This window comes from Pogoniulus pusillus, chromosome 10, assembly GCF_015220805.1.
Source record: "Pogoniulus pusillus isolate bPogPus1 chromosome 10, bPogPus1.pri, whole genome shotgun sequence".
In the NCBI taxonomy this organism is placed as follows: domain Eukaryota; kingdom Metazoa; phylum Chordata; class Aves; order Piciformes; family Lybiidae; genus Pogoniulus; species Pogoniulus pusillus.
Genome location: NC_087273.1, coordinates 5,656,015 through 5,682,307, shown reverse-complemented (window position 1 = coordinate 5,682,307; position 26,293 = coordinate 5,656,015). Strand labels below are relative to the sequence as shown.

Here is a 26,293-nt window from a genome sequence, read left to right as displayed (position 1 = left end):
CGCTGCTGCCTCCACCTGCTCTTCATGTAGTCAGGTTTGTACCTTGTACACTTCTCCTGATTACAGTTTGCCCTTCTGCTGACAGCTCTGGATTTTAAAGCAGCCACACATTTGCCTTTTACATTGCTCTCTGCTGACCTGGGAGCAAAAAGCAACAGAAACCCACCCAAAACAAGAGAGACAGGAACAGGTCTCAACTGAGAGCGTACAAGGTGCAGCCCTATACTATCCCTTCACAGCTAACAGAGAGCTACACATCAGGCACAAAGCACTGCTAACAGTCAGACCCAAGCACTTACCAGTTCCAGTTCCACTGACCACTGCACCATCAATAAGTCCAGTTGTGACTGCATTGTTTGTAGGTGCATTGTGGGGAGCCAAGCTTGGTAAGAACAGGCAGCTGTTAAGACAGAAAAACAGTAACTATCAGAGTTTGTGGACATCAATACAACAAAGCCCAGCATTAACAAAACCCAGCCCAGGAAAATGATACCATAAGCATTTTGGAGAACAGAAAGAGTGTTTTGAGGCTTCTCTCTTTCAGTTTTTAACCAACAAAAGAATGTTTCCCTTAAAGAGATGCTGAAGACTGTGAGATGTTTTCATCCTCTGAACAGCCAAGTTAAATCCTATTACAGGATCTTCATAAAGTGCCTCACACAGCAGGTGTTTAATAAGAGACAGAAAATCAGAAGAGAATCAGAATCACAGAATGGGAGAGTTGGAAGTGACCTCTGGAGACCACTGAGTCCAACTCTTCTGCCAAAGCAGGAGGCTCTAGGGCAGGTCACACACAGGAACACTCCACAACCTCTCTGGGCAGCTTGCTCCAGGGCTTCAGCACCCTAACACCAAAGAAGTTTCTCCTCATGTTGAAATGGACCTCCTGTGTTCCAGTTTGTACCTGTTGCTCCTTGTGCTATCACTATGACCTAACACCACCACATCGACCAGACCACATTGCAGTGCCACCTTCAATCTTGCTTTAAGCACCTCCAGAGACAGTGATTCCCCCACCTCCTTGGGCAGTCCATTCCAGTGTCTAATGACCCTTTTCTTCAGGAAGTGCTTCCTAATATCCAACCTAAACCTCTCCTGGCACAGCTTCAGGCCATGCCCTCTTGCCACAGTTCTCTGGGAGTAGAGTCTTACTCCCATCTTATTACAATATCCTTTCAGGTCGTTGTAGAGTGGTGATGACATCCCCCTTGAGCCTCCTCTTCTCTAGGCTAACCAAGTCCAGCTCCCTCAGCCTCTCCTCATCACCCTTTCCCTCCAGTCCCTTCCCAAGTCTCACTGCTCTCCTCTGGACCAGCTCCAGCACCCCACAATCTCCCTCTTGCAGCGAGGGGTCAGAGCTGCACACAGTGCTCGAGGTGCCAGTACAGGGCCAAAATAACATCCCCAGTGCTGCTGTCCACATTGTTCCTGATACCAAGATGCCATTGGCTTTCTGTGCCAGCTGGACATACAGCTGGCACTCAGAATGAGCTGCTCCATAACCTTGCCAGGCTCCCAGGTCAGGCTGACAGACCTAGAGTTTCCCACATCCTTCTTTTGGTCCTTCTTGTAGATGGACACCACACTGGCCAACCTCCAGACATCTGGGACCCCCCCAGGGAGCCAGGATCAGTGATAGAGAGTGGCCATGACAGCTCTTGTGCCAGCTCCCTAAGCATCCTAGGATGAATCCCACCCCAACCCATTGACTTGTTAGGATCTAAGTGGTACAGCAGGTCACTAACTACTTCCTCCAGCATTACAGGAGGGACATTCTGCTCTTCATCCTCATCTGCCAACTCAGGAGCCCAAATGATCAGACGGGTGTGTGAACAGTCCATTAGAAGTCTGTCTCTGAAGGAAGCACACAAACACTGTAGCCTGCCCCAGGCTACCTGAGAGGGCTGGAGGAACCTACCCGAAGCCTTCCAGAGAGGTGTCAAACTCAATGAACGCCGGCGTGACAGCTGACCCGTGAAGCCTGATGTCATGGGGGGTTGTCATGGAGACCAAGCACTTCACTCTGGTCAGGGGCACCGTGCTCCCCTCTGCTGGCTTCAGCAGGCTCTTGCTTATCCGGTAGTGGCTGTCTTCATGCAAGCTGAAGACACTGTCAGAACTCAGCCCTTCCGTTGAGGCAACCATGCTATCTACAGTGCAAGCCAAGAGACAACACAGCATTGCAAAAGGGAGGCATCTTCAGGCTGTTCGTTGGCAACTTAACCCTTCCCTGGCACAATTTCAGGCCATTTCCTCTCCTTCTATCTCCTGATACTAGGGAGAAGAGACCAAGCCCCACCTGGCTCCAATATCCTTTCAGGGAGCTGTAGAGAGCAATGAGGTTACCCCTCGACATCCCCTTCTCCACACTAAACAACCCCAGGTTCCTCAGCTGTTTTGGACACACTCCAGCACTTTCAGATCTTTCCTGCAATAGTGACTCCAGAACTGGACACAGTGCTCCAGGTGGGGTCTCACCAGAGCAGTGCAGAGGGGTAGAATCACCTGTCTCAGCCTACTGCCCACACTTCTCTTGATACAACCCAGGATACAGTTGGCTCTCTGGGCTGCAAGTGTACACACTCATCCAAATCTGGGAAGAGGTTAGGGTTTAATGGATGTTTATCTACACATCTGAGATGAGTGTGCACTCTGGACATGAAGCTCTAGCACTTCAGCACCTACTTCTCATTTCGGGCTCAAAGCTCAGCGAGCTGGGTTTGTGCACTCGATACTGCTTCAACAGCTTTTTGTCCCAAGCTCCACAGTTCAAAGGATTTCCCAAGCGTAAAAACTCCCTAGGAAAGAGAAGGAAACATTTACAAGTCAGTTGGGATATTTCTTTGCCTAGAAGTGCACCAAATCTGACACCACTTGAAAAAAAGACAGCCAATACTTGGAATAAACCTAACTTCTAACTGAGAAAAACTGATGCATCACTACAAGAAACACTTGTCAGAACCACAGAATCACCTGAGGTTGAAAGAGGCCTCCAGAGGTCACCCAGTCCAATCCCTTTGTAGTCAGCAGGGACACCTTCAACTAGATCTGATCACCCAGAGCCCTGTCGAGTCTCACCTTGAATATCTCCAGGAAGGGTGCCTCAACCAGCTCTCTGAGCAACCTGTTCCAGTGCTCAACCACCCTCATGGTACAGAACTTGCTCCTAACAATCTAAATCTGCTCTGCTTTCATTTCAAACTGTTGTCCCTCATCTTGTCCCTGCAGGCCTTTGCAAACAGTCCCTCTGCAGCCTTCTTGTAGACCACTTCAGGCACTGGAAGGCTGCTGTGAGGTTTCACCAGAGCCTTCTCTTCCCCAGGTTGAACAACCCCAGCTCCCTCAGCCTGTCCTCAGAGCAGAGGTGCTCCAGACCCCTGCTCATCCCTGTGGCCTCCTCTGAGGCTGCTCCATGAGGTACATGTCCTCTCTGTATTGAGGGCTCCATAGCTGAACACAGAACTGCAGCTGAGGTCTCCCGGAGCAGAGCAGAGGGACAGGATCCCCTCTCTCCATCTCTTGCCATGTTTTTTTTGGTGCAGCCCAGGCTGCCACTGCCCCAGGTCATGTCAATGCAGACCCTGGTAAAAAGTCTATTTCTGTTCATCTTATAAATATTCTTTTCCACATTGCAAGCCTGCAAGAAGGTCTCCCCAGAACCTAGCAATCCAGAGCAGCCAGCGGCTGGATAGGGATTACCAGAAGGGTCAAAATAATGCTCAGCAACTCCTCAAGCTCCCTTGTCCAGTATCAGCAGAGATGGCAATGACCTACTGCCCTGCTATGCACAAAGAAATGCTTCTTCAGGCTCTGCCATTCCACATTTTTCCAGCCTCTTATCTCACACTCCTGCACTTCCTGCACACAACTTGCAATGGGATCTTTCTGACCTCAACACCATGGGCTGCAGTGCTTGGGATGCCAGCCTCTCAAACATCCTCTGGAGCGGTGGGTGCAGCGAGTGGTCCTCATCAGCCAGAGCAGCACTGCACCTTTGGAGGAGTCGTGCATGGAGCCCAGCTTCACACATGACTTGCTGGTTCCTCTCTGTGTGCACCAGAGACTGCAGGATGTTGGCCACTGCCAGCTGGAGATCCAGGGCATGCTTGGGAAAAGAAAAGCACACAACTTGAGAAGAGGCAAACTTAGAAGGCAAATAAAAGCAAGACAATAAAAAGGAAACTACCAATAGCAATACACAGAAGAGATGTGCTTCCCTGCTTCTAACACTGCATGGGCATGCTCTGTTTCCTCCGCTTGCTGCTTCATATCAGAGCATCAGAGAATCAACCAGGTTGGAAGAGACCTCCAAGCTCATCCAGTCCAACCTAGCATCCAGCCCTAGCCAATCAACCAGACCATGGCACTAAGTGCCTCAGCCAGGCTTTGCTTCAACACCTCCAGGGACAGCGACTCCACCACCTCCCTGGGCAGCCCATTCCAATGCCAATCACTCTCTGACAACAACTTCCTCCCAACATCCAGCCTAGACCTCCCCTGCCACAGCTTGAGACTGTGTCCCCTTCTTCTGGTGCTGCTTGCCTGGCAGCAGAGCCCAACCCCACCTGGCTACAGCCTCCCTTCAAGGAGTTGCAGACAGCAATGAGCTCTGCCCTGAGCCTCCTCTGCTGCAGGCTGCACACCCCCAGCTCCCTCAGCCTCTCCTCACAGGGCTCTGCTCCAGGCCCCTCACCAGCTTTGGCGCCCTCCTGTGGACTCCTTCCAGCACTGCAACATCTCTCTTGCATTGAGGAGCCGAGAACTAGACACAGGACTGAAGGTGTGGCCTGAGCAGTGCTGAGTACAGGGGAAGAAGAACCTCCCTTGTCCTACTGGCCACACTGTTCCTGATGCAGGCCAGGATGTCACTGGCTCTCTTGGCCACCTGGGAACACTGCTGCCTCATCTTCAGCTACTCTCTACCAGCACCTCCAGGTCCCTTTCTGCCTGGCTGCTCTCAGCCTCTCTGTCCCCAGCCTGTAGTGATGCTTGGAATTGTTGTGGCCAAAGTGCACAACCCTGCACTTGGCCTTATCATGACAATGAGAAAGAAAAAGCAGTCAGGCAGGGAGGGTTAAACCAACCTCTCCTTTTCTTCAGCCAGAGCCACGTTAGAAATTCTGTGTGCTTAGAGTGCCCCAAGGATTATTTCTGTGGCTGCTGAGCTACTCCTAGTAACAAGGTAGAATCATAGGGATGTTTAGGTTGAATAGACCTGTAAGATCATCAAGTCCAGCTGTAAACCTCACACTGCAAACTCCACAACTAAACTACAGCCCCAAGCACCACACCTACTAAGTTTTCAAACACCTTCAGGGGTGGTGACTCCACCACTTCCTTAGGGACCCTGTTCCAAGGCTTGACAAAACTTCAGTGAAGAATTTTTTTCTTACTATTCAACCTGGAATAATGTGAGGCCATTTCCTCTTGTTCTATCACCTGATACTAGGGAGAAGAGACCAAACATCACCTCACTGCAACTTCAGGTGGGGTCCCACAAGAGCCAAACAAGACAAAGGCCATGCAACAAAACTATCAGTCCTCAGTGTCCTACAGTCACTGAACTCAACCCGTGTGTGAAACACCTTCACGTCTCAGCATAAAACATGAGGAAGTTATCCCACTATTCCGTCTGCCACAGCCATCCTTTGTCCCAGCCACTCTGAAAGCTCAAGAGTAGAATGTCTCCCCCTACCTCAGGGTGTGTGGCTGACCCAACAGAGGCCAGAAGATCCAGCATGGCGAGCACAGCGCCGGGGTGGATGATGACAGCGTCGGAGCTCTGCGCGGATGGGAGGCCTGTTTGGACTTTCACATCAGCTATGTTTTTCTGAGGGCAAACAGGAGGTGTTGAAACAGAATGATACGTGTGCCTGCAGGACAGAAAACATCCCGTGGTTACAACACCCATCTGCTATCCTCCTGGCAGTTTTCAAGCAGCTCTGTTGCTGATCTGGTCTCCTTTACTCCTCTCTCCTCCCTCCCTCGGACAGACCAAATCCTTTACTCTTCTCAGCTCTGTGGTGCAACTTTCCCCAGACACAACCCACAAGTGTTTCACCCTCTCGACTATGCATCAACTCCAAAGTCTATTCTCCAGGTGCTAAGAATTTAGAACAACTTAAACGTTGTTTTTTTGCCACCTTCTCCTCATTCTAGTTGTGGTGGCTGCACAGAGAGTGCAGCATGCAAGCTGCTCCTGATCTGGGGGATGAATTCAGCTTCGAGCATGTTTCCCCTCATTTGCTTTTCATTACCAAGTGATTAAGGTGCCAGCAATAAACCCTCAGCAACCTCTAATCAGGAATGAAAAGCTGCTCTTGCTCTACCTCTTACCAGCAGTCCTGATGCTCTCAGGCTATCCATGACTGCTGTGGCAATTTAGTTTTACATTCTACCCTGCACCAGGGACAAGAGGCTTTGACACAGTGACTTGGAAGGCAATCACTTGTGCTGAGAGCTGTAGGTGCAAACCCTTGGAGCTATCAGCTTGATGATGTTCTTTCAGCACAAGATTCATCACAGGAGCATATTACTGAACAGATGTTCTCAAGACAGTGCTTGGGAAGCAAAAGATAGCTCAAAAGGCTCAGGCTCACCACAACAAAAGACACCCCAAACCCAAACCAACAAACAAAAGAAGCCACCTATGTTCCCACAGGATTTATCATACATTCTTATTTTTAAGATGAAAGAACAATTCAATGTAAGCATTTTTCTTCAAGATCCAGTATTGCCTGCTGGTTTCCAAGGGACCTTTACAGAGGATGTAGTTCCACGAGCAGGGACACCTCCTGCTAGACCATCCATTTTCAAGTACCAATTTTACTTCTATGCATCCTGATCTGCACTGTCACATTCACCTCATGAGATAAGCTGAAGCTATAGCAGCGGTGCAGGGAGAGCCTATCTAGATCATTGCAGATCATGCCTCAAAAGCAGAGGTGAGCTATTCATGTTTGTGTCCAGTCTGCTGGCCCTTTTGGCCAAACACCACAGGGCTGTTCCTCAGACACCTGCCTTGCAGGCAAAAGGCAGCAAACCAGGCTACAGCAACAAGGGAGAGCCAGGGGAAGAGATGCAGATAGAAAACAGAAGGAGAAGAGCAAACACTTCTCTCAGAAGAGTCAACTTCAACAGAAGCTGACTGTATCTGACATGGAAAAAGAGAGAGAATCAAGTAATAATGGGCCACAAAAGCCAAGCTGCTCACTGTTGAGAGCAGGAAGATCCCAGCTACTGGTATCCAGCGCAGCAGGAATGACAAACACGATGCTGAACAAGCGTGAGAAAGCAGACAGCTGCTCAAACAGACTTCTGGAAGAGCTTAGCCCTGACTCTTTGGGGTTTGTTTTTTTGGGTTGGTTAGATTTTGACTTGAAGTCATGGCTTTACAGAAAGTGTCTGATAAGTCACCATGCCAGCTGGATCACTCCTTCTGTCCACTTTTGCTTCGAGTCTTACACCATTTCTTACCATCCAAAAGCCTTTTTTGGTTTGTGAAGCACTCGGCAAGGACCCAGGCTCCTGTGCTAGTTTGAAGCTAGCTAGAATGTTTTGGTTAGAAGAACTAGATTACAGGCTGTGAAAGGAAAACAATGGTGATGTCTACTGCACCCATAGGCTTGCTGAGATGTATAAAAACAAAAAGCAAAACATAGATAACCACTGGGCACTGCTGCTGGGGAACTGGCTGAGCTGCATCTCTAACCTCACCCTCTGTTTCTTCTCTAATCCACTTTGCTTCCTAATCCTCCTGGCCAAACCCCCATTCTTCCTTGGGAGTGGGGTAAGGTTGAGAGGGGTAGGGGGAAGGTGAAGGGTGCTTGAGAGCTCCTCCTGGAGACTCAGGTTTCTGGGAGGGGAGTTGTGTTTCTGTGTTACCTTTTCACCTTGTCTATTTCTGTCTATAACTGTATATACACTGTAACTATCTGCTTGTATATTGTGCTAGCTGTAAATATAAGCTTCATTCCTATTTCCAGAGCCAGCTGAGTCTAGTCTGGGTGGTTTCTAAAGCCTGGGGGGGTGGGTAACACTCAAACCATCACAGTTCCTGTACTGGTCCTTAGCCCAATTGCCCAAAGCAGCTCTTGGGGAAACTTTACCTCCCTTTATACACCATGGTCTGCATTTTCAGCACTACAAAAGAGCAGACCAAAGGAATTTTAGGATACCTATTCATAGATGCACAGAATCACATTTTACCCATCTGGCACTCTGAGTCACTGCGCCCTGGGATCAGCTCTTGTTTGGCAGGCACTGCATGTGTTCTGCTCTGCTGCAAGCCTCCACACACCTGTGTGTTTGAAGACTTCACTGAATTCCTCAAATTCACTGAATCTGACCTGAGTAGCCAGGCCACTTACACTTGGAAGAAGAGTAAAGTACAACAAAGAGCATTGCTTAATGCTGGAGGGTCACTGCTATAAAAAAGCTCCACAGGAGATGCTGCTTTCCTTCACTTTCCTCCAGAATAAATGACAGAGAGAGGAATCTGGCAGCTAAGGTTTTGCAACAGCTATGTTGGCTCCTAAATGCTTCTGTCTTGGAAAAGAGGGAAGCCAGGCTTTCTGGACTGCTGGGGAAAAGAGCTTGTCTAAGGCAGTCCTTGCAGAATAGCCAGGTATGACTTGGGAAGTATCTCTCAGCCAGGAAGAAAAAAGGCTTCTCTTTACTGACCTGCTCAGGGCCAAACATTTCCTTCCAAAGAACTTTCCAAAAGCAGCTTCAGCTGCTTCTCTTTGCCAAATATTTCCCATTCCAAACACAACACCTGACAGCAAGTCCTAAGCCATACACAAGCAAGCAGCAGCACGTTGTCCACAAGTGGCACTTGCACCTTGGGTAACCCAGAGTCTTTCAAAATGCTTTGAAGCCTACAAAAGCCAAACCTGTGCCTTCAGACAACAAATGGCTGCCCCCTCCCTGGGGGCTCTTGGGCAAATCACAGAACGGTTTGGGTTGGAAGGGATCAACCTCCTGTCACGGGCAGGGACACCTTCCACTAGCCCAGCTTGCTGAAGGCCTTATCCAACCTGGCCTTGGACACCTCCAGGGAGGGGGCAGCCACAACCTCCCTGGGGAACCTGTGCCAGGGTGTCCCCACCCTCACTCTACCTAATCTCCAGTCTCAATCTCCCCTCCTCCATTTCAAAGCCATTGTCCCTCATTCTAGCACTCCCAGCCCTTTATCAAAAGTCCCTCCCCAGCCTTCCTGGAGCACCTTCAGGTACTGGAAGGCATCTCTAAGGTCTCCCTGCAGCCTTCTCTTCTCCAGGCTCAATAGCCCCAACTCTCTCAGTCTGCCCACATAGGGGAGGTTCTCCAGCCTGTTGATCACCTTTGTGGCCTCCTCTGGACTCTCTCCAACAATTCCACATCCTTCTTGTGCTGGGGCACCAAAAGTGGAGGCAGTGCTGTAGGTGAGATCTCAGCAGAGCAGAGGGACAGAATCCCCTCCCTGTGTTGCTGCTCTCCCTGCTCTGGCTGCAGCCAGCACACAGCTGCCTGCTGGGCTGCCAGCAACCAGTGCCGGCTCCTGGGGAGTTTGTCACCAAGTGACACCCCAAAGGACTCCTCCTGCAGACTGATCTCAAGCCCATCCTCACCCAGCCTGGATTTGTGCTTGGGATTGCTCCAACCCAGGTGCAGGACCTTGCACTTGGCCCCACTTCTCCAGGCTGTCCAGGTCCCTCTGGATAGATTCCTTCCCTCTGTTATTTCAACCACATCTCACAGCTTGGCACCATCACAAACTTGCTGAGGGTGCCTCAATCCATGGCAAAGATGTTAATCCACACAAACTCCTTTCCATCCTTACTCAGGCCTATAAATCATACTGGTTTTGAGTCACTACACTTATTTTTAAAAGGAACCCAAAAAGAAAGGTCTACCAAACACCATCAGCTTGGGAGGGAAGTGGGGGCTGGATTTCTACTGTCTTTCCAAACATCTTAGTTTAGTCTGCCTCTACACATTTCCTAGTCAGGTCCTGAGAGCTTCATGCTTTATTTTGCATTCTCTGTAATTGCTATCAAATGAGCACCTTAGGAAGCCATTCTCCTTCCTACTGAGAGTATCCTTCAACAATGAGTCAAGCCAAAAGAAATCCTGCTGTAATAATTAACATACTATCACAGAATGCATCAGACTGGCAGGAACCCTCAAAGGTCATCTTGTCCAACCCCCCTGCACTCAGAGGGACACCTCCAACTAGATCAGGTTGCTCAGGGCCCAATCAAGTCTGACCTTGAAAGCCTCTACTACCTCTTTGGACAACCTATTCCAGTACTTCAACACTCTCATAGCCTGATCTTCCTTGAACTGCTCCTGAGAGTGTCATTTACAGCTCCCTTAAATCATTTCTTACACTGGACCTTGTTTGAACTGTGAAATTAACTTGAAGTGCCTCAGGAGTCTGGAGACATTTCTGCTCCCTAGAATTAGTATCACTGCCTGGGATGGAAACAGGAATCATACCTTTGTAAGGTGTTTTACCAAGTGAGCACACAAGTGAAAACGCACACCTCAAAAGAGAAATGAAATCAATAGATTGCACCTTGAGAGAAAAAAATAAAGACAACCCAAAACTAAGACAGACAACAGTGAGAGAGAAATCAGAAGCAAGTTCAACTTCTCTTTGAAGGTCGGTACCTTTTCCTGGACAAAGCTGGCGTACCCCAGGGAGAGGGGAGAGAAGTCTCATTTGTCAGGCAAGGAGGGATCTGTTCTGCACGACTACAGACAAAACAGACAGGGGTAGGACAGAGAGGTTAGAGAAGAAACCAGAGGCCATAAGCTTGTTAGTTCTACAAAAGCATCAATAAAGTTGTTACCAAGACCCATTCTTCAGAACCACCACGGACAGCACAGGGCATGACTGAGCAACAGGCAGCAGGGAGACCTGGGGGGCATGCAAAGTGTGCATCACCCTGCACTCCTGCTCAGAGCTTTACTGATGAGAGCACAGCAGCTAAAGAGGACACCTTTCAATGGTAAGCAGTGCAAATTGAGAGGAGAAAGTAAAGCCTCAGTGAATTCAGAAAAAAACAGCATGGGGAAGAAATAAAATCAACTGAAACTTAACAAAGAATGACAGGAAACTGTCATTCTGTCATAAGAAGGATGGAGGAATGATGATGGTCACTGAAGAGATCACTGAAGGTGACAGAAAAAGAAAGAAAAAAGAAGGAACTTAATAAGGTAGCTTAGGACCACAGAATCATGGAATGGTTTGGGTTGGAAGGGACCTTAAAGATCATCCAGTTCAACCTCCCTGTCGTGAGCAGAGACACCTTATACCAGCCCAGCTTGCTCCTGGCTTTCAACACTTCCAGGCTTGGAATGGGTGATTTGTGCCAGTGTCTCACCACTTTCATGGGGAAGAGTTAATTTCTCATGCAACAGCACCAGGAGATTTTCTGACCCCATTGATTACTTATGCTCTGCTGTTAGCAAGTGTTCAAACTCTTAGAGTCATGGAATCACGGAACTGTCAGGGGCCTCAAGGATCATCTGTTTCCAGCCCCCACCTGCCATGGGCAGGGACACTTTCCACTAGATTGGTTTCCCAGGGCCACACCCAGCCTAGCCTTAAAAACTTCCAGGGATGAGGTTTCCACCACCTCCCTGGGCAACCTGTTCTAGTGTCTCACCACCCTCACAGTGAAGAGCTTCTTCCTAATGTCTAATCTAAATCCCCCCTCCTCTAGCATGGATCCATTTCTCCCAGTCTTATCACCACCCAACATCCTAAAAACTCCCTCAGCAGCTTTCTTGTAGGCTCTTTCCAGGTACAGGAAAGCCACAATAAGGTCTCCTCCTGTGTCCCTGCAACACATTCTTAAGGAACATTTTTCTCCTCCTCTCTGAATGCTTTAATAACCATTTCCAAGCAGATCAAGTAAATGGTTAGTGCTGGACCTGGCAGTGTTGGCTTTACAGTTGGGCTCAGTGATCTTAAGACTCTCTTCCAACCTAAATGATTCTATGATTCTAAATTTGTAAAGATGTTATGTAACAACCTAAAGCCTGGAAACAAGGGGGACAAGAAGTGAAGTGATGCTCAACAACCCATTTTTCATCTGGCTCAGTAAAAACATTCAGATTGAGTAGTTGTGGCTGCTAAAGCACCCAGACTGTCTATGCACCAACAGGTTACTTCAACACATCACCTACAGGTAGACATCTTGCTCTTATATGCTGCCACAAAAAAAGAGTCATTCAACATCAGAGAGAAGGCTGCACAGCCTGGAGAACATCAGCAGGCCAACTCAAGGCTTGGTCAGATGCTGCCACTCATTCCTCTCATGGTGTGCTAGTTTGAGCCTAACTGGGATATTTTGGTGAAAGGAAAGAGATTATAGACTGTGAAAAAGAAACAATGATGATGTCTACTTCACTCATAGGCATGCTGAGATGTATAAAAACAAGAACACAAATATAGATAAGGGAGTTTGCTCTCTGGCTTTGGAGCTGCACTTCTCTCTCTAACTTGCTGCCTAATTAATCTATCTGCTTCCTAACTCCCCTGGCTGACTCTCCAAACTCCTTGAACATAAGGCAAAGCCTGGGGTAAGGTAGAGGGGTGAGAAGAAGGTGGAAGGGGAGTTGAGAGCCCCTTCTGGGCACTCTGGTCTCTGGGAGGGCTGTTCTGTTTCTGTATTACTTTTTAACTTGTATATTTCTGTCTATAGAATCAGTCAGGGTTGGAAGGGACCACAAGGATCAGCCAGTGCCAACCCCACTGCCATGGCCAGGGACACCCTACCCTAGAGCAGGCTGCCCACAGCCCCATCCAGCCTGGCCTTAAACACCTCCAGCCATGGGGCCTCAACCACCTCCCTGAGCAACCCATTCCAGCCTCTCACCACTCTCATGCTCAACAACTTCCTCCTCACATCCAGGCTGAATCTCCCCACCTCCAGCTTTGCTCCATTCCCCCTAGTCCTGGCACTCCCTGATATCCTGAAAAGTTTCTCCCCAGCTTTTTCATAGGCCTCCTTCAGATCCTGGAAGGCCTCAAGAAGGTCACCTGGGAGCCTACTCTGCTCCAGCCTGCACAGCCCCAACTCTTTCAGTCTGTCTTCACAGCAGAGCTGCTGCAGCCCTCTGAGCATCCTCCTGGCCCTTCTCTGGACATGCTCCAGCATCTCCACATCCTTCTTGTAATGGGGGCTCCAGAATTGGATGCAGTACTCCAGGTGGGGTCTGAGCAGAGCGGAGTAGAGGGGGAGAATCACCTCCCTGGCCCCGCTGGCCACACTGCTCCTGACGCAGTCCAGGATCTGGGCTGTATATATTTTAACTATCTGCTTGTATATTGTGCTGAGTTGTAAATACAGCTTCAAACTTCAATTTTCCAGCAGCTGAGTCTAGTCTGGGTGATTTTCTTAAGTGTGGTGGGGGCAGGTAACACCCAAATCATTACACATGGGAGCGAAGGAACAAAGAACTAAGATTCAAACGGAAAGACAGAAATCTGCAATGAAATATTCACACATTTGAAGAAAACTATTTTGGGGAATAGGGGCAGGTAGAAGAGAGAGGAGAATAAAAGAACCACTTCATACCTGTCAAAAGAATCTGTTGCAACTTTGTAGAGGTAAATAAAAAGTTTGCTGCAGTGCCTCAGCGTAGGTGACACAGAATCCAGGGATATTAGGTCATCCTCCAGCAGTCTTTGAAACAGTTGTGTGTTTGATGGGAAGACATTCAAGGGGCTTATTTTCCTCAAGTCTGAGAAGCAGCCAAGTAACCGAACAGCATCTGCCAGCTTTTCATACTGGATCTCTGTTTTGAAGAAGTGAGAGTTGGCTGGCTCGTAGCGCATGGCTGCCGTCAGCGTGCAGAACACGGTGTGCAGCAGCTCAAACACCTGGTTCTGGTTTACTTTCTCCCAGCCATTCTTAGGTGGAGAGCACAAAGACCTTTCCATAGCAACAAGCAAGGAGATGACATAGACAAATCCACCAACTTTTCTGAACACAGTTCTCGTGCGGTGACTTTCTCTCAGCACTGAGAGCAGGGCCTGGGGACGAAACAAACAATCAGAAGAGAGCAGGTGAAGCAGTCTGGGAAAAGGTGGGAATGAGTTTCACTGATATGCTAGCAAAATCTTCCTGTCATTTGTCAGGATTTAGTCCTGTCTGAAGTACAGCCCCTCGGTCAAAGCAGGATTACCTATACCAGATTACACAGGAACACATCCAGGGAGGTCTTGAATATCTCCAGAGAAAGGGACTCCACAACCCCCCCAGGCAGCCTGTTCCAGGGTTCTGTCACCCTCACGGGGAAAAAAATCCTCCTCATGTTTCCATGGAACTTCCTATGCCTCAACTCCCACCCATTGCCTCTTGTCCTGTCATTGGACATCCCCCAGCAGAGCCTGGCTCCAGCCTCCTGGCACTCACCCTGCACATCTTTATAAACATGAGTGAGGGCAGCCCTCAGGCTCCTCTTCTCCAAGCAGCAGAACCCCAGTTCCCTCAGGCTCTCCTCATAAGGAAGATGTTCCACTCCATCATTTTTGTGGCTCTGCACTGGACTTTTTCAAGCAGCTCCCTGAGGTCCTTCTTGAAAGAGGGGGTCCAGAACTGGACACAATATTCCAGATGTGTCCTCACCAGGGCAGAGTAGAGGCAAAGAAGGACCTCTCTCGACCTACTAACCACAGCCCTTCTAATACACCCCAGAATGGTATTGGCCTTCTTGGCCACAAGAACACAACCAAGAGTTCACTTCTTCAAAATGATGTTATGGTGTTTTTTTCAGCCCTCAGAAGATGAGCAATGACATAGTTATTGCCGTTGCTTTGAAGGCAGGTCCTCACTTCCTATCAAACCTGGATGAACAGTAAGAGACATATCCCTGCACCATCCTGGCCTGTCAGGTCTATAACCAAAACCTCTCAGAATAACACCAACAGAAGACAAACACAACAGGTTGGAGAAGGGAGTGAAATCCTGACTTTGCATGTTAAATCCTTTAGGAAACAGCAATCTCTTTTCCCTTTGAGACATGCTCAAAAGTAAAGACCCTGCTAGACAAAACATGTCAAACAAATCACTTTCTTCCTAGCTTTCCTTTCTGTCTTTTGGAATAATGAAAAGCTGTTCATCTGACAGGGAATATCCCAGCTCTTTTCAACAGAGAAGAACCTACATGTCTCAGAGATCTCTCTGGTAAGACTCACTTTGCACTACTTGCCTCAGCTTTTTCCACCCTAAAATAACAGGATTATGTCCCTTCAGAAAAATAACAACAGCTATTCTGAGAAGAAATTGTGGGACTAGATTAGCAGCCAGAAAGCCCTAATTTAAGAGAAATGGATGACAATATTCTCTCCTTCCCCTCCACTCAGCCTTCCTTTCCTGCCTTTTCACTGTTTAGCTTAGACAAGTTTTTCCCCTCAATCTTCTGCTCTGGTCTCTAGGATTTAGAATCATAGAATTAACCAGGTTGGAAGAGACCTCCAAGATCATCCAGTCCAACCTAGCACCCAGCCCTAGCCAGTCAACCAGACCATGGCACTAAGTGCCTCATCCAGTCTTCTCTTGAAGACCTCCAGGCATGGCAACTCCACCACCTTCCTGGGCTGCCCATTCCAATGCCAATCACTCTCTCTGCCAACAACTTCCTCCTAACATCCAGCCTAGACCTCCCCTGACACAACTTGAGACTGTGTTCCCTTGTTCTATTGCTGGTTGTCTGGCAGAAGAGCCCAACCCCCACCTGGCTACAATGTCCCTTCAGGTAGTTGTAGACAGCAATGAGTTCTGCCCTGAGCCTCCTCTTCTGCAGGCTGCACACCCCCAGCTCCCTCAGCCTCTCCTCACAGGGCTGTGCTCCAGGCTCCTCACCAGCTTTGTTGCCCCTCTCTGGACACCTTCCAGCACCTCAACATCTCTCTTGAATTGAGGAGCCCAGAACTGGACACAGCACTCAAGGTGTGGCCTGACCAGTGCTGAGTACAGAGGAAGAATAACCTCCCTTGTCCTGCTGGCCACACTGTTCCTGATGCAGGCCAGGATGCCATTGGCTCTCTTGGCCACCTAGGCACACTGCTGGCTCATCTTCAGCCTACTATCCACCAGTACCCCCAGGTCCTACAAAGATGCAAACTGCTTCAGCATTTATACCTAAGCAACTGGCAAAGTAAAGGAAGCCTGTCACAGGAGAAAGCAAGCCAGTCCTAAAAATAAACTGTTACCTGCTTGCCTTTACCCTCTCACCTATTCTCATGACTTTTGACTGAAGAACATTCCACCAGAGAAGATCCTCAGGACTGCAGAACCTTATTTTCTGTCTTCTGAGGCTGATTACCAGTGATGATGCCATTAGCCTTCGCCTCTCATTCTGAAACCTGCTATGGGCAGCTGGGAGGCAATAAAAGCTGTGCCCCAAACATCCTCCTTTCAGCTCTGGAGAGGAGCTAGATTCAGTAACTAAACACCACCCATCTGGTCCAGGATTTCTCTTTTGGGGCTTAGGAGGAGAAGCCCTGAGCAGTATTTAACTCACCCTCAAGATGTCTGTTTTCAGCTGCAGTTCCATAAGTGGAGCTGAGTGCATCAGCCCCAGCAAAGTGCCCATGTCATCCTCACCACTGGGTGACAACACCAACTGCTGGATGATCATCAGGGCGTGCTGCCGGCACTGGGGGTACTTGACGATGTTGTGCACACATCTGGCACCACCAAACTCCCTGAAAATACCTGCTCAGAAAGTGAGGGAGGGGGGAGAGTGAAAAATACAATCAGGAACAAACAATGACAACAGCTGGCCCTCCAATCTGCCCTAGTGAGACCACATCTGGAGTACTGTGTCCAGCTCCAGGCTCCCCCGTTCAAAAGGGGCAGAAGCACTGCCAGAGCGAGCAAGCTAAGAGCAGGGCTGGAGTGAGCAAGCAATTCTGTGACTCTGTGAAGTCCAATCCCCCTGCCAGAGCAGGGTCACCTGAGGCAGGTCACAGAGGAAAGAGAATTGTGGTCCAGTGGGTTTGATCACTTGCCCAAAGGTAGAAAGTCAAGGCTGGTTTACTTCCAGGCATGAGTTTCTGAATCGCTTCTCACACCTCTCCTGACAGGCGTCCCTACTTACCTGCGTTTGTGTTTGATCCTTGGAGTAGTACTGTCAAGGTCTCCATAACCAATAAAGCCAGCTGCTTTTGGTCCTCAAATGAAGTGTGCCTTGAATCCCCTGAAAGAAATCATTTCAGAAGTTAGAATAACAGCAAAAAAAAAAAAAATCACTCTTTTGTAAGCTGCTTCCTGATAGTTTTCCCCAACACTTTGCTTTGCACTCTAACCATACTGCAAAGTACAGGAAGTTGCACATGCATTCCTGGGAAAGCTTAACTAGGCATGATTTATGCAGACAAGAATTTAAACAGAGGCTTTGGAGCACTGTGTGAGCTCAGTGGCTAACACTGCAGCTGTAGGTATAGTTTCATATCCCCAGCTGTTACTTCTTGAGGTCACAAGCCCAGATCACAGCTGAGGGTATACCAGGATCTCTTCTTGTTCAGTCCTTGAAAACAGCAATTCCACACAAAAGCACAAACCCACAGGCAGGTAACTGCAGTAAAAGACAAACCAGCTCTGCAAGTGGCACATTAAACACAGAGAAACACTCCACAAAAAGCCATTTGTTTAAAAGGAGTCTAACAAGAAGCAAGCCACAGCACAAGGGCCTGTGCACCCAGGTAACACCTGCTAAATGGAGCAGGTTACCCTCTGATTATCTACAAGAGCATTTCTGTCTTTCAATGGAGTTGCTGCCAACAAAGCTTTCTAACTCTCATCAGCTACCACCACTCCCTAAGGAGGTTTCAGCCAAGAAACCCAGGTGAAAAGAACCAGTAATTAGGATTAAAACAGATGGGTCACTGATGCACACTGACATGATTGCAGCCTGAATAAAGAACGTCAAAGGAAATGCTCCCTGTGCCTGTGTGCACACATGGCCCTTGGCAGTGCCAGCTTGACAGGCTAAGAAGTAATGGAGCTCATTTCAACTCTGGAAATCAGAGAATTTTTTTCGTGGTTGGGTTTTTTTTCCTCCAATGTTCTTAGAAAAATGTAGAGCCAGCTTATAAGCTGTCACCCTTGCCTACACACCTCTATTAAGAGCTCAGATATGTGCTCTAAAGGATTGCTTCAAATTTCCTTGTCAAGCCCCCTCAGTGAGGAAGGGCAGAGGTGCTGCTGTGTTGCTCCTTTGCTCCCTCTGTTCACTTGACAAATATTAACCCAATGCATCAAAATAAACCCCATAAAGCAAAATAGGAACTGCTCTCTGCATTCATACAGCAGCTTTTGTTAAATCTTGCAGGGTGTTAAGAGAGAAGCAATTTCAACAAGCTTCTAAGATGGTGCAGAACCCCCAGAACAATTCAGCCCCTGAGACAAAGGCTAAGACTCTGTCAGTGCTCCTCTGAGGTGCTAACTTCCACCATACCCAGCCAAAACCAGAGACATGCACCTCCCCTATGAAGACAGGCTAAAAGAGTTGGGTTTGTTCACCCTGGAGAAGAGAAGGCTTCAAGAAGACCTTAGAGTGGCCTTCCAGTATCTGAAGGGGGCCTACAAGAAGGCTGGGGAGAGACTATTTACAAGGTCTTGTAATGACAGGATGAGGAGGAATGGGTTTAAACTGGCAGAGGGGAGATTTATGTTAGAAAGAAGTTCTTTACAGCGAGGGTGGTGAGACAATGACACAGGCTGCCCAGGAAGGCTGTGGATGCTCTCTCCCTGGAGGTGCTCCAGGCTAGCCTGGAGTGACCTGTTCTAGTGGGAAGTGTCCCTGCCTGAGGCAGGGGGTTGGGACTGGATGACATTTGAGGTCCCTTCCAACCTAAACCATTCTACTATTCTATGCTATGCACTAGGAAAATGGCAGAGCACACAGTACCTTGATCATTCAGTGCCTGAGTGGGATCTTTCAGCAGGGCTGCATACTTATGGAGAAGGTTTACCATCACTTCCAGCAACCCCACTTCCCTGAAGACATCCTTAAAGATGTAGTCGTGGCGGGTGAACTTGAGGAGTGTCTTGGTGGCGATGATGCTGCACTGAAAAGAAGTGCTGGATTTCAGAAGGATGCTCACACTGATCAGCTCTTTACAGGGGATGTAATTCAGGCTGAAGACAACAAATTCCAACATCTCAAAGTATTTGGTCTGCACTTCTGGAAGCTTGGGAATTTTCTCGGCGAACTGAGACAGGGTGTGCTGAGATTCCAGGATGAAGTAGTTGGCATTGTCTGCCACATAGATATTGGTGATGGCATCCAGGATGATTTGTGCTAGGTAGCTGGTTTTGGCTCTCAAAAATGCATTCTGTAGGACTGAAAATGCTTGAATATTCCTCACGCTGTGACCTAAGATCAGGGAAAAAAAGGAGGACGGGAGGGAAAAGGGAAGAGAGAGTTCTGAGCTGTGGTGGACAGTGAGCACACTGATTAAAGGTGGTCGTCAACCTCAGTAGGTGTGAATGAAATAGCAACGCAGCAGGGGACTGAAGGAGCCTCTGCACAACCACTCCCACTGCCAAAGCTACAACCTGTGTTCATGAAGATGGCATCTTCAGCTTCCAAAGTGTCTACATAAGCAGTTACATGATTATTCCTTTAATACATTTAAGAAAGCTGAGCTGTTGTTATATAGCCAATGGGATGCAGTTCTGGAGACAAAAGAGTCAGTATGCCATCAACCCACACCTAGTGAAACCTCTTTAAAGCAGCAACAGTGCCAACTCCACAGAACCAAGGAATTGTTTGGGTTGGAAAGGACCTCCAAGAACATCAAGTCCAAATGTCAACACAACACCTCCATGGCCATTAAACCACGTCCCCAGGTGCCATGACCACTCGTTTCATGAACGCCTCTCCGAGGATGGTGACTGCACCACCTCCTTCCTGGGCAGCCTCTTCCAATCCCAAACCACTCCTGCGGCAAACGAATCATCTCATTCTAGTACCTGATACTAGGGAGAAGAGACCAACCCCACCTCACTGCAGGCTCCTTTCAAAGAGTTGCAGAGAGCAGAGAAGTCTCCCCTCATCCTCCTCTTCACCAGTTCCCTCAGCTGCTCCTTACCAGCCCTGTTCTCCAGACCCAGCTTTGCTACCCTTCTCTGGACACACTTCAGCCCCTCAACGTCCTTTTTGAGGACACTTCTTGTAGTGAGGGGCCCAAAACTGAACCCAGTATTCAAAGTGCAGCCTCACCAGTGCTCAGTCCAGGAGTACAACCACTTCCCTGCTCCTGCTGGCCACACCACTGCTGATCCAGACCAGCATGCTGCACCTGAGCCACCTGGGCACACCCTGGCTCATCTTCAGCTGGCTGTCAGTCAGCAGTCCCAAGTCCTTTTCTGCTGGCAGCTCTCCAGCTGCTCTGCTTCATCCTGCAGCACTCATGGGGTTGTTGTGACCCAAGGGCAAGACCTGGCTTGCCACAGTGCAGAACAATTCTTTCCTCTACAAGCACTCAGCAGGCTAAGTCTTGAGTAACAGCACTTTGCATCACTTCACTCAGCAGAGCAATAAGTAGTGGCAAAGCCTCAGCAGCTGGGTTCAAAGCTAGACAACATGCAGGGCTTCCAAAGGATCCTTTCACTTCCCCTCCTTGGTTATTGCCTCTGAGAACACAAGAGCTATGTGCAGAGTAACACCACAGGGCAGCCAAGGCCAGCAGGTGCCTTCCTCCCATTGTGATGCTGCTCTTGGATGAGCAGAGAGATGTGGAGTGAACCATACTGGTATGGGAAGGTGGCACAGGGCTGGCTTAGGAATCAGGCCTGAAAATAGGAAAACTTGAGCATGGTCCTGTTAACTGTTAGGCAATTAAAACAAAAGCAAAGAACTATAAAGAGTAAGGCAGCTACTAGCACACAGAGCTCACATCTTCAAAAGCTTAGCCAAGTTTCTTCTTAGAAGAACCTTCAAGCTAAGCAAAAGCTCACTCTCTTAACCAAAGAATGAGGTACTCGCACTTCTGAGTGCTCCCCATGGCCCCTAGAATCTTCCATGGGCAGATATTACTCTACTAAAATAAACCCCAAAGCCAACTGTTTAACTTCTGAAGGAACTGTGCTGCTCACAGTGGACAAATCCCATGAGATAGAAAGCAGCTAATAGTAAAAATCATTACAAAATATAAAACATCAAAAGGGAGAACCTGAAACTGATCCTAAACCAAGCATTTAGGATGCTCTGACAATAAAGTTTGTGCTAGTTTGAGCCTAGCTGGGATATTCTGGTGAGAAGAATTTGATTATAGGCTGTGAAAAGGAAACAATGATGATGTCTACTGCACTCATAGGCTTGCTGAGATGTATAAGAACAGGAACACAAACACAGATAATAGAGTCTCCCTCTGTCTTTGGGGCTGCATGAACTTCTCTCTCTAACCTAATTTGCTGCCTGACTAATCCTTCTGCTTCCTAACCCCTCTGGCCGACCCTCCAAACTCACCTTGAACGTAAGGCAAAGTCTGGGGTAAGGTGGAGGGGTGGGGAGAAGGTGGAAGGGTGGTTGGGAGCCCCTCCTGAGCACTCTGGTTTCTGGGAGGGATGTTGTGTTGCTGTATTGCTTTTTAACTTGCATATTTCTGTTTAGAGCTGTGTGCGTTGTAAATATCTGCTTGTATATTGTGCTAAGCTCTAAGTATGAAGCTTCATTCAATTTCCAGGTCAACTGAGTTTAGTCTGGGTGATTTTAAGTGGGTAACATCCAAACCCTCACAAGAGTCTTATCCTCAGAAAAGCTCTAAGCAAGCTGTTAACCTGATTTAAAAAACCCTTTCATAAGCAAAGGGTTCTGATTTATTACAAAACTCCTCTGTGGGATACTCCTCTCTTCATCATTTATGAACTAAGTTGTCCCATTTCAAGGTGAATTCCATTATCTTCATGTTCAGCCTCATCACCTTCCCTGCCACTAATTCTCCAGGAAACTTCTCTGAGAACTGACATGGAATAGTTTCATAGACTGGAGGAATATTAATGGTACATGACAAGTCTCACTGATTTCTAAGAGGATGCTTATTACAAGTTTTCTTCAGAGTGAAAAACACTGGAAAGGGGATTTAGAGCTTGTTAAATGTGACAGAACACAAGGAGTGATGAATAGAACTAATTCTGTTGTAATTCAGCAGCAACACCTGTGCCAAGAAATCAAACAGATTAATAAATTACCTCTGACTATTACAAGGACCCCTGAACAAATCAGATCTTAACCAGATCCTCAGAGTTCAAGGATTAAAATGGATTGAAATAGAAGCAATTAAGAAAATGAGCTAATATGATCTTAATAAAAAGACAAGTTGTCAGCATAATGAAAAGCAGTTAAAAGCATCTGAAAGATGTGGTGACAAATGCCACAAAGTTGAAGCAAATTTTCCTTTGGAGAGTGCAATAGGCCACAGTTGCCTCACAAAACTGTTTAGCTTAAGCAAAATTGAGGGTGTTTTGAGAATGACAAGGAGAAATTCAGCTCAGAATGTGACTACCACCTGCTTTCTCTATTTAGTGTGAAGGGAAAAATCACTCCAGGGAAAATTAACTTTGTCAAGAGCAGAGAAAGGAAGGCATTGTCCAAAGAAGCTCCATATGCAAGAGGAAGAGAGCAAACCTATTGGCCTAGAAATTTAGGGCATTGAAATTTAGGAGGGCCTGCAAGACAGCTGGGGAGGGACTTTTGACAAGAGCTTGTAGTGCCAGAATGAGGAACAATGGCTTTGAGCTGGAATAGAGGAGATGAGGAAGAGATTCTTAGCAGCGAAGGTGGTGAGGCACTGGCACAGGTTGCCCAGGGAAGCTGTAGATGCCCCCTCCCTGGAGTTGTTCAAAGCCAGGCTAGGTGAGGCCTTGAGTGACCTGGGCTAGTGAGAGGTGTCCCTGCCCATGGCAGGGGGGCTGGAATTGGATGATCTTTAAGGTCATGATGTCATGATTCTACGAAATACAACCCTCTCACCAACACTTGTATTGGATCCTTGGAATTACTAAATTCCATCAAAAGTCATAGAATCAGTCAGGGTTGGAAGGACCACAAGGCTCATCTAGTTCCAATCCCCCTGCCATGAACAGAGACAAAGTCCAAGTCACAAACTAACTCCATGCTCACTATCAAATTCCAAACTCCTTATTTACACAAGACTCACCTAAAATTTTAGGTTTATATACAGGGTGTGAAAAATCAGTTTATTTTTACAACCCTCTTTTTGCCCTCAGAATTCCTCTGAAGTCTAACCAAAAATCCTAACTGAAAGCAACTGCAGGCACACCAGAGAATTCCCACTCACAGAACACTGGTTGGAAAAGACCTTCAGGATCACCAAGTTCAGCCAATTTCACCTCTGTGTGAGCACTGCTGAGGAAACAACTCATTACAGCTCACAAGTTACACTTGTCTAAGCTGACAGAAGCAAGCAGAAAGCAAACCTGGCTGAAAATAAAGTAAAAATGAAATCACACACCAGCTTTTCCCATCAGTGCAGGAAGATCAGCTTATACCAGCATCAATCCAATCTGTGCATCTCTCCATGATGATAATCCTTAAAAATGCCTATGTAGAAACCATCAGCTTTGCAGTGAGAAATGCTGGACTCAGCTTTTAGACCTCATAGACAAAACCAGTCCTGCAATTTCTTCTTTGGGCATCAAACCCCAAGACAGAAACTCTGAGGCCAAGTTGTGGCAGGGGAGGTATAGGCTGGATGTTAGGAGGAAGTTCTTGGCAGAGTGAGTGATTGGCATTGGAATGGGCTGCCCAGAGAGGTGCTGGAGTCACCATCCCTGGAGGTGTTCAAGAAAAGCCTTGATGGGGCACTTAAGCCATGGTCTAGATGACTGGATAGGGCTGGATGCTAGGTTGGACTGGATGATCTTGGAGGTTTCTTTCAACCTGGTTGATTCTGTGATTCTATTTCTATGGTTCTAAGTAGCTGATACACAATCTTAGGAGAAGAACCTAGACCCATTTGCAAGTAGCTTTGTGTAGCATGCAGGCTCTCTGTGTTTTGTTAAAAAACAACCAAGCAACATTAAAAAGGCACAAACCCAACAAAACTGACAGAGGGACAAAGAAAGCACAGACTCACCTTTGCCTGCAGGCTGTGGGACTGCAAACCCAGGTAGCAGGAAAGGTACCCCTGTGGTAACAGCAGCTGGCTTTATTTCAGTGACACCATATGTTGTTAAGGATGTTATCAAATTAACTAGGTCCTTCAAAGCATCCTTAGATTCAGCTTCTTTTGCCTGTTCTAATCTAAAGAAAAGGCAACAGATGAAGTTAACAGCACAAGTTGACTCCAACCCAAATCACTTTTAAAATAGCAGTTCCACTTTATTCTATTGATTTAAACACCACACTTCTACTGACCTGTTCTTGCAGTATTTTAGGTACTGTCTGGTCATATTTGTCACCATGCAGTCAGTCAGACACGACTGGCTTTAGGAGAGGACACATTTGTTTGTCACAGAATTTCACCTCATCACTCTGCCCTGGAACTCAACAAAGATGATCAGGGGGCTGCAGCACCCCCACTACTATGGGGACAGGCTGAGAGAATTAGGGCTGTTCAGCTTGGAGAACAGGAGGCTTCAGGAGGACCTGAGAGCTGCACTTCAATATCTGAAGGGGGCCTACAGGAAGGCTGGGGAGGGACTGTTCAGAAGGGCCTGTGGGGATAGGACAAGGGACAAAGGTCTGAAACTGGAGCAGGGGAGATTTAGGTTGGACGTCCAGAGGTAGTTCTGCACAATGAGGGTGGTCAAACACTGAACAGGTTGCCCAGGGATGTGGTTAAGGCCCCATGCCTGAAGACACTCAAGGTCAGACTTGCTGGGGCCCTGGCAAGCCTGATCAAGTTGTAGATGTCCCTGCTGACTGCAGGGGTGGGAACAAGATGACCTTCGGGGGTGCCTTCCAATGTGATGCACTCAGGGATTCCATGTTGTGCCTGGGTAGGCATTTTCAAGACTGTATTTTGTGATACATCCACAGGTTAGCAGTGCCTTTAATAAAACACATATCCTAGGGACAGGAGAGCTCTCTCCAGCACTCTGCTACAAGACCTGATGCACCAAAATGCTCCTTCAGTACCAAGTAGCACACACCAGACTTACCTAGATGAGTTTTCATTCCAGTGGTATGTTCAAACCAACCCCCAGCCAAGCTCTAGCATCACTACCAGCACTAGAAATGTCATTGTGTGATTTCTTTCTAGGTTTTGGTAGCAGTTATTTTTAAGCACACATCTCTTCCTTGAAGTCCTGGTTGGCAGCAAGTTCTGCATGGGACTGCAACATGCCCCTGTGGGCAAATGGCATCCTAAGAAAAGTGGGGTCAGCAGGCCCAGAAAGGTTCTCTTGCCCCTCTGCTCTGCCCTGGTGAGATCACTCCTGGAATATTGTGTCCAGTTCAGGGCTCCCCAGTCCAAGAGAGACAGGAATGTTGGGGAAAGAGTCCAGTGGAGACCTATGAGGATGACTGTGGGATTTGAGTATCTCTCCTACGAAGCCAGACTGAGAGATTTGAGGCTATTTAGTCCAGAGAGGGGAAGGATGAGAGATCTTATCAATGCCTATAAATATCTGAAGGATGAGTGTCAAGATGAAGGGACCAGGCCCTTCCTTGTGGTGCTCAGTGATAACACAAAGAACAATGGGTACATGCTGGAACAAGGAGGTTTCGCTCCAACATGAGGAGAAACTTCTTTAGTGTGATGGTGCTGGAGCCATGGAGCAGGCTGCCCAGAGAGGTTGTGGACTCTCCTTCTGTAGAGACTTTTAAAACATGCCTGGACACATACCTGGGTGACCCTGATTTGGCAGAGAGGTTGGACTGAATGATCTTGGGAGGTGCCTTCCCAACCCCACCAATCTGTGATACTTAATAATAAACCAGTACTGATGAGTGAATCATAGAATAGAATTCATAGAATAGTTTAGGTCAGAAGGGACCCCAAAGCTCATCCAGTTCCAAACCCCTGCCATAGGCAGGGACATCTCCCACTAGAACAGGTTGCTCAAAGCCTCATCCAACCTGGCCTTGAACACCTCCAGGGAGGGAGCAGCCACTACCTCCCTGGGCAACCTGTAAGCATGAGAAGTTCAACGATGCAGTTTCATAAACAAAAGCAGCACAGTTTCACGTTTTGGTGCCAATATCTTCATTTCACAATAAGCTATAACCACTGACTTCACCTGTTCATTATTAAGAAACCTCAGACAAAGGTCCCAGACCGACATCTGCCTGCATTTCTTCAAGCACATTTGCATAC

At 47.8% G+C, this 26,293-nt stretch overlaps 1 protein-coding gene across 9 annotated transcripts in view; it reads right to left on the bottom strand.

Annotated features, from left to right (window-relative positions):
• WDFY3 (WD repeat and FYVE domain containing 3) overlaps positions 1–26,293 on the bottom strand; it is a 165,453-nt gene that overhangs the window by 74,886 nt on the left and 64,274 nt on the right. For 8 of the 9 annotated variants that reach the window (XM_064149629.1, XM_064149628.1, XM_064149631.1 and 5 more), the window contains 11 exons: positions 24,110–24,276; positions 18,916–19,383; positions 17,104–17,202; positions 16,525–16,718; positions 13,575–14,032; positions 10,657–10,740; positions 5,696–5,873; positions 3,891–4,105; positions 2,686–2,798; positions 1,919–2,150; positions 300–400 (listed from right to left, as the gene is read on the bottom strand). In XM_064149629.1, the coding sequence (XP_064005699.1) occupies positions 300–400; positions 1,919–2,150; positions 2,686–2,798; positions 3,891–4,105; positions 5,696–5,873; positions 10,657–10,740; positions 13,575–14,032; positions 16,525–16,718; positions 17,104–17,202; positions 18,916–19,383; positions 24,110–24,276 (2,309 nt within the window). The remainder of the gene's footprint in view (positions 1–299; positions 401–1,918; positions 2,151–2,685; positions 2,799–3,890; positions 4,106–5,695; positions 5,874–10,656; positions 10,741–13,574; positions 14,033–16,524; positions 16,719–17,103; positions 17,203–18,915; positions 19,384–24,109; positions 24,277–26,293) is intronic. The other variant, XM_064149634.1, reaches the window with a different exon arrangement.